Raw genomic sequence first — 8,861 nt, 5'->3', positions numbered from 1 at the left:
ATTGAGCAACAGAATTGTAATTGTACAGCTAAGAAGAAAATATTACGGAATACCGGGGTGTCGCATTTCTCCATTGAAGTGACACGCTATAGCTGCAACCAGGAGCGGAGACACATACTGAGAGATGGATAAAAGAGGTGGTCACCCGTTTCTTATTCGCTCTCCTCCTGGTAACTACCATGATGCCCTTCCATTGAAGAAATACGCCAGTGGCGTGTTCCGTAAACTTTTGTCCCAAGCTGTACGCTACAAAGTACAACTTTTGCACGTATTTCGAAGTCTGTTGTTGACAGACCATTTTAGAACTCTTCTGGAAGAAGTATTCAAAGCTACACGAGTACAAACGAGTCCCTGCTGGAAACAGTCCAATTCAAAATAGCCCAGAAATCTCATTCTGTTTAAGTGGATATCGCATTCAAAATTCTCTATTAGAGTGACCAAAATTTCCCATTCCGAATCGATAATTTTGGGCCAATACCATATTGAAAACAACGGGAATCTAGTGGGTTTCCATGAGAAAGCACTGTAAATATCAATGGGGATGAAGTGGAACCACACTCAATCACACCCAGTGCAGGCCAGTGAGTTTCCCATTGGTCCAATGTGCCGCAGCAAAGATTTTCCCATTAAAGTTACCTTGAAATTTTGATTACCGATGCACCTGTTAAATGTGCAGTAGCATGCGATTCTACTGCATGAAATGAGCAGAGAGCATGTTTTTGCTCTAAAAAGGAGTTACACTAGATGCCGTTTCTGCGTTAACATTTATTCTTACACACATAACAATGCAGTAGATATGAAAATATTACAAGTGGCAGATACAAAGGTGAAAGTTATTTCAGATGCTTTGTATAAGTGTGAATATTTATCAGTCAATTGAAAATCGCTGGCAAGACATAGTAAACAACAAGAGTAGGAACTTGATTCAACACTTAAATGTTTTGAAAGCATACTGTCCATACTCAACACACACAACATAAATCCATAATGAGAAAATTCATCCAAACAGCGCCGACGAAAATCTTGACGAACTCAATGCCACTGGGTTCTTTTGTGTTTCGTAAGTGATTGGCGATGCCCCGTCCCGCTTGCCTTTCTGGCGTGAAAATTAATGCCATCCAAGTTCGGTAAAATTCCGTTTTGACCACCTGCTGCAAACGCCGACGCCCTTATGCCAGCCGCGTCGTAGACCATGACCTTCAAGAAATACCCCAGCAAACCATCAATATCCCACAGACCTCCCAAATTGGTCTCACACGTCACAGATGTCACGCGTATCTTCACAACGTCCGCTGTATATCCACCATGAGACGTCACAAATATCCCCCAGTGAATATTCTGTGGATATACAACGAATATCACAACAATGACATTTCTTTACCTTACAAGGATTTATTGTGTCGATAACAGCCATTTCCAGCATTCTCAGACGTGGCAATTTCATTTTTTGCATAAAAAGGTTATAAACTATCCTTAAATAAATCACGTCTCACTTCAGGCATGTACAACTGAACAAATAAAAAGCTCTCACAGAATAAGCTGCTGTTCAACACCGACTATTGGTGTAACGTAGAATGCACGTTGTCTAATGTTGACTAATGTTGAGCAATGTTGTATGTATAGATAGATAGTGCTGAATCAACGCTATTTCAACTGTACCTGGTCAATGGTGGATTGTGAACATAAAGAACAACGTTGATTTTCCAAGAGCCACTCAACGAAAGATTTGCGCAGCAAATATTTGCGTGGGTTCTATATTGTACCTTCGACATATTGTCAACTTTTATCACGAACGGAAAAGTCGTTGCGTCTTTACTCAACATACTGCGCACCCAATTTGTTCACGTGCCGTTCGCATGTAGAGGAAGGCCTGTTTGATGTGGTACTTATCTCACTCTTTCCTCATAATAATAATATTGATTTTATGCCATCATATCCATACGTTTTCTAATCATATTTGTAACGACTCATCACGTATCGCACCATAGTCAATAAACAAAAGAGAAAGAGAAAAAAACATATTTTACCTTTTCCACGGGAATTATAATGATCGGTCAGGTATGTTGAGTGATATAACAAGAATGAAGTTCCCAACAAGCGCGAGCCGAAGCGTAACGACGTCTGCCTCATCGCCATCGACATTCTCCAACCGCCGTTTCAAACAGGCGAGGTGCATCGTCGTAGCGGTTCGGTAGGATATGACATGTCACACGGAAGGGTCTTTGGAACCTCAGCATCGTGCGTATTTTGTACTGGAATATCGGGAGCATCGAGGCAGTACTGGCCAGTACGTCGAACAACTACGTTGTGCATAACAACGATTGCCGTGGTGTGCGAGAGCTAGCGTTCCTTTGTTCTGCGGCTTTGCAGTTAAGGTGAGTTCGTTCTACCTTTTGCCTCACTTAAGATTTGTGCGTTGTTGTTTTTTCAACAATCACATGTGGTAGAGGTGTGGAGCAATGACAGCTTTGTATCTGAGTAAACAGCTGTAGTTTGCTTTACCTGCGGAGTCTGGTGCGTATCACTGACGAACTCATGCGAACGGCGGAACCGTGTGAGATTGTGTGTGTACAGGTACAAAGTGCAAGTCCAATTCTTCACATCTCTTTGATTCAGGATTTGATTGGGGATGATGAAAGCAATGGTGAAGCAAGTTCTATTAACTATGCGCAGCCTGCTAGTAGATACTACAGTTGTCTTTCATGTAAAGGATGGAGTTATGTTTTCACGTTTGACTGCACTGTTTTTCAAAGTTCCTTGTTTTTTGCATGACCGCTTATCTTTCTTAAATGTCACATGGACGCGATGTGACTCTAGATTAATAAAACATGACTGTTTTACAGTATCCACACACAACCATGGATAGCCTCACATGTGTAAAGTTACTGGTATCTCTACAACACTGAAGAGCCAGGCATAAACCGGAAGACGTCGCTTGGGTCTGCCAGTGATTAGGCTGCTTCCGCATGTAACCATCTATACTGCAAGAGAAACTGCGGTAAGTCACTGTCTTGCATTTGTTCCCACTTTTTGCACAGTGTCTGTTCTTTACGCCTATTTATGGCAGTGTTTGAGCTGCTATCCCAATAGATGCAATTAACTATGTTATTGGTTATCTTTCAGGGATGACGGTTGCGAAGTGGCGTAGCTATCACGTGATTATTATTATTATGACCATTATTGTCTTATTATGCGTCTTATCCGTGTCACCCTATATTGTTAATAATTAGCCTATTTATGTTGTAATATCATACTTTGTACTATTAGAGAGAGCGTTTCTTACAGTGCATGTAACATCACTGTACTTGGTTTGTGTTCAATAAACAAGAGTTCGTTGATACGATCTTCTCTGTTGCAGAGTAGTATTTTCCGTAGAATAAGTAAAAATTGCAAAAAAGCTACAAAATACAACAATAATAATACGTCCTGATATGTCCTCTATATGTCCAAATATCCCTGAGAGACATTCCTGGAGCCTTCCCTGGATCAGCAAATGTGGGAGAAATACGGGTCCTCTGTCTGTCCCAGAGACGTCAACGGGCTATTCAGCCTAGTCCCTGGGATATCCCAAAATCCCAAGTGGGATATCGTGTGGACGTTTCTGAGACATATATGGTTTACTGGGACCATTTCAAAAGTCCATGTAAAATATACTGGAACAGCAGCATGTCAGCGTCAAAATATATTACATACCGATGCACACAGCGCGGGTGGCTACAAACTGACTGCACGTCTCTCCCATCAACAGACGTAATGCCTACGAGCAGGGGCAAAAAAAAAAAACTGCGATGAAAGAACGGGAATACGTGACAAATCGGCTACATACCTCAGAAACGGATAAAATCCACAAAGTGAAGCCCGAATGACGCCAACTGCCTGCGAGCGACAGCGTGGATCCTACCACCCCAACATTTCGTGAGATACTCATTAATCCGTTGGTGACTCCCGGGAACGCTTCCACATACATGCACTGAATCTTGCGCGGAATGCACAACAATAGCTTAGTAAGAGGTGTAGCACCAAGGTACCACGACACATGTACTTTTGACGATATACACAAACATTTGAACTAACGCGAACTATTTTCAACTCGGACGAGCCACTATGCGGTGCGGCGCGGAAATGTGTTACAACGCGTCCTCTTGGCGACATCGCGACCAACGGTCTGCTCGCCTCCTCAGTTGATTTGTTCGGAATAAATTTTAATTTCAAATTTTCATTCAAATTTCACTTGCAATATTTTTGATACGATGCGTATTCTGGAATTTCATTTGTTTGAATTGTGTCGTATATGTACAATAGACGACGACAACGAGACTCGCTCGTTGTCGTGGACTAGCGCGAGCTGGTGAATGCTGGTAACGTCATTAAATGTTCTGCTGTTCTACCGGCTGGTCGTCTCCTTGGCTTCTGTCCTCAGATCTGCACACGCTGGACCACGACATGGTGGCAGCGGTCAGTGGCTACTGATCCCACGTCTCAGCCTACAATACTGCCGCGAGTTGCTGGCGCAGCACTTCTGCATACCCATGTCGAACGACGAGCCGACTCCGGGAACTTCTGCCACGTCGACGGTACCGCACACGTCCTCCTCCTTCAACCCCTTCGCGATCGAACTCCCCGAGCGGTTCGACTTCCGCCACCCCGAGAGTTGGAAACGGTGGATTGTGAGGTGGGAGCGGTACCGCGTCATATCGGGCCTCCAGAACCAGAATGCCGACACGCAGATCAATACGTTTCTGTACGCCATGGGAAGCGAAGCGGAGGACGTCCTGGTCTCTCTACGTCTCGACGATGAGGAAGCAAAGGACTACAACAAGCTGAAGTCGCGTTTCGAGAAGCACTTCATTCCGAGGCGCAACGTCATTTTCGAACGCGCGCGCTTCAACCAGCGCAGCCAGCTAGAACATGAGGCCGTCGAGGAATTCGTGACGGATTTACATCGTCTGGCAGAGAGCTGCGACTTCGGATCCCTGAAGGACGAACTTATCCGAGACCGGTTAGTAGTCGGACTCCGGGACAAGAATTTGAGCGAGAAGCTTCAGTTGGACGCTAATCTGACTTTGGAGAAAGCAGTCAACACGGCTCGCCAGTCGGAAACGGTGAAGGGCCAACAGCCTGTTGTTCGGGGAAATGGTCTGTCTTCCTCGACAACCACGCCTGCGCTGGACGCGGTAACTCAACATCCCTGCCAGGGAACCAACAACTCTCGACGGACTCGCCGACCCACCCCTCGTCACTCAGCTGGGCAAAGCGTTCAGCAACGGAGCGCCTGCCGATGGTGTGGGTCAGCGCAGCCACACGAAAGAGCACAGTGTCCGGCACAAGGGAAGCAGTGCATCCTTTGCCAGAAGCTTGGACATTTCGCAACGGTCTGCCAGTCGCGAAAGACCAACGAGCCAGGGAAACAGTCCCGCGCAAAGCGTCCTGGCCCCTCTCGGGGACCAACTCCCAAGACCGTCTTGGAGGAAGTCTTCTTAGGCACGATCAGCAACAAGTCACCCACCACTGATCCCTGGTTTATCACAGCGCGGGTCCAGGAAACCGACATCCGGTTTAAAGTGGATACAGGAGCGGATGTGACAGCTATACCGGCATCAGCTCTGCCGCCCAAGGATCTGTCGTGCGTGACACGGCCTACTAAGGTGCTATACGGGCCGGGAAGGTCGAAGATCGACACAGTGGGACAGCTCAAAGTCGACATAACATGGAATGGACGGACAACCCGTCAGGACGTTTTTGTCGTCCGACACCTACAGCATACGCTTCTCGGGCGTCCGGCCATCCAGTCACTCAACGTGCTCCCGCAAATACTGGCAGTGGAAGAAAGCTCTACAAGCGACCCCATTGCATCCAAGTACAAGAAGTTGTTCGGACCGTTAGGCCATATGAATACGGCATACGACATCAAGCTAGTCGCAGGTGCAAAGCCACACGCAGTGAATTATCCCAGGAGGGTGCCCATCCCCCTGTTGCCCAGCGTGCAGGCAGAATTAAAGCGGATGGAGGGTCTCGGAGTTATCCACCAAGTCGACCGCCCTACAGCTTGGTGTGCGCCGATGGTCGTAGCAAAGAAGAAGGATGGGAAACTGCGCATCTGCGTAGACTACGCAGAACTGAACAAACAAGTCATGCGCGAGAGGCTTATCATGCCAACGGTGGAGGAGAATTTATGCCATATCAGCGGTGCCAAGCTCTTCAGCAAGCTTGACGCAAACGCAGGGTATTGGCAGGTGCCACTTTCCCCACCAAGCTCCGAGTTGACCACGTTCATCACGCCGTTCGGGCGATACAGGTTTCTGCGACTGCCGTTCGGAATCTCCACAGCGCCCGAATTTTTCCAGAGGGAGATGCTACGCATCTTGGAGGGCTTGGAAGGCACGTCCTGCCATATGGACGACATTCTGATCTACGGCAAAGACCAAGCCGAACACGACCAGCGCCTGGAAGCCGTGCTGAAGACGCTAGCCAAAGCGGGTGTGACACTCAACCCACAAAAGTGTCAGTTTCGAAAAACCAGGATAGAGTTCCTCGGCCACATCCTGGATGCAGAGGGTATATCCGCGGACCCTGCGAAAACAGAGGCAGTTCGTCGTCTGCCACCGCCGAGAAATGTAGCGGAGCTACGATCATTTTTCGGCATGGTGAACCACCTCATGAAGTCCCTACCTGGGCTAGCGGAGAAGACCAAGCCATTACGCGACCTCCTGTCGCAGGACGCTGCGTGGCTGTGGAGCCCTCGACAACAACAAGCGTTTGAGAGCATTAAGGACGACCTCACAAGAACGCCGGTCCTCGCCTTTTACTCGCCGGAACGGCCAATCACACTATCTGTCGACGCATCGTCCTATGGCCTCGGCGCAGTACTGCTGCAGGAAGAGACAGACGGACATCGGCGTCCAGTCGCGTACGCATCACGGGCATTGAGCGAGGCAGAACAGCGCTACGCCCAAGTGGAAAAAGAAGCACTTGCAATCGTCTGGGCATGCGACAAATTTCGCATGTACGTCTTGGGGCTGCAGTTTCACGTCGAGACGGACCACAAGCCGCTGGTGCCGATCTTCTCGGCGAAGAGGTTGGACGAGCTGACCCCTCGCCTCCAGCGCTTGCGGCTCCGTACGTTGGAGTACGACTTCACCATCACGCACGTACCGGGGAAGCAGCTTTTCACAGCCGACGTACTCTCCAGAAACCCCTTGACGAGCAACTGGGCCGAGGACTTTACTCTCGCAAGGGAACTCAAAGAATACGAGGCTCTCGCTCTGGATCTACTGCCTGCTTCGTCCGACATGCTGACACGCATAAGGGAATCGCTACCGCAAGACGCAACACTCAGCCTCGTGATGGAGTACTGCAGCACGCAGTGGCCGTCAGTAACCGTCCTCACCGAAGAGTGCCGAAAATACGTCACCGTGGCCGATGAACTGGCACCGATCGACGGCCTCCTGCTGAGAGGAACTCGGCTTGTCATTCCGGCAGCGCTTCGACACGAGGTGATGACCCATCTGCACACCGGCCACCAAGGCATTACGAGGTGCCGGGCAAGAGCTAGGGAAGCTGCATGGTGGCCGGGCATCAGTCAGCACCTTCATGACTTCATCAAGAGGTGTCCCATCTGCCAGATGCACAGAAAGCCCACAACAGAACCCTTGCTTCAAACGCCTCTACCAGAACGGCCGTGGCAGGTGATTGGCATGGATATATTCCACGAAAATCGACAAAACTACCTTGTGGTCGTAGACTACTTCTCAAAGTTTTTCGAGGTCTCACACCTCAGAACGACCACATCGTCGGACTTGATTGCAGAGCTCAGACCAATGTTCGCTCGCTACGGCATGCCAGAAGTGGTACGCTCAGACAATGGGCCCCAGTTTCCATCATCCGAATTTCGACGGTTCCTGGCAGCGTGCGGGAGTACGCACATAACATCCAGCCCATACTACCCACAAAGCAATGGACAAGCTGAGCGCTCTGTGCAAACTGCAAAGTCCCTCATGGCGAGGTCGCCGGACTTGCATCAAGCACTACTCGCTTACCGCACAACGCCGGGTGCATGCGGTTACACGCCAGCTGAACTACTGATGGGACGCCAGCTCCGTTCCAATGTACCTGTCCTGCCTACTACGCTGACTCCTTCATGGCCACACCTGCGGAAGTACCGCCGGAGGTACAAACGGGAGCAAGCCGTTCGTGCGGCTTCCTATAACAAGCGACACCGGACCAAGGAGCGCCCGGAGCTACGTAGCAACACGGCAGTGCGAATCTTCGCAGGGGCAGCAGCGCACGGAACTGTCTGCACTGAGGGACCAACGCCAAGGTCGTATATGGTCCAGACTTCGTCGGGGGTAACCAGACGGACGAAGCAACATCTTCAGGAGGGGGCGATGGCACAGCCGACGACGTTGAAGCCACCGGTACCGCCTCAGAAAAGTATAGGTACCACGCGGTACGGTCGAACTGTGAAGCAGCCTGATCGCTACGGCTACTAGCGGAGGGGTGCAGTGTTTTGTGTGTGTCACCTGAAATGAACACATGGGTTTGCTGTGCTAAAAGGGGGAGATGTCGTATATGTACAATAGACGACGACAACGAGACTCGCTCGTTGTCGTGGACTAGCGCGAGCTGGTGAATGCTGGTAACGTCATTAAATGTTCTGCTGTTCTACCGGCTGGTCGTCTCCTTGGCTTCTGTCCTCAGATCTGCACACGCTGGACCACGACAAATTGGACGCGTTCTCGAATTAGTTTCGAATTTGTCGAATTTCTACACGGACGTACGGCGTTCTTCCTAATCATATTACGTAATTTGAGAGTGAGATGTACCGTTGGTCACTATTAAGCTCGTTCCTTCAGAAACTGGTT

The 8,861-nt window shown here is 49.1% G+C and overlaps 1 protein-coding gene across 1 annotated transcript; it reads left to right on the top strand.

Moving 5' to 3' along the window:
- The first annotated feature begins 4,352 nt into the window (after positions 1-4,352).
- Positions 4,353-8,489, top strand: LOC135379094 (uncharacterized protein K02A2.6-like). Its single transcript, XM_064612351.1, has one exon. It carries the CDS (start codon positions 4,353-4,355, stop codon positions 8,487-8,489), a length of 4,137 nt encoding a protein of 1,378 aa, XP_064468421.1.
- The last annotated feature ends 372 nt before the right edge of the window (positions 8,490-8,861 follow it).

The sequence above is a fragment of the Ornithodoros turicata genome, chromosome 1 (genome assembly GCF_037126465.1).
Source record: "Ornithodoros turicata isolate Travis chromosome 1, ASM3712646v1, whole genome shotgun sequence".
Lineage (NCBI taxonomy): Eukaryota > Metazoa > Arthropoda > Arachnida > Ixodida > Argasidae > Ornithodoros > Ornithodoros turicata.
Note: the sequence above shows the minus strand (reverse complement) of the source record. Positions and strands in the feature narration are given on the sequence as shown.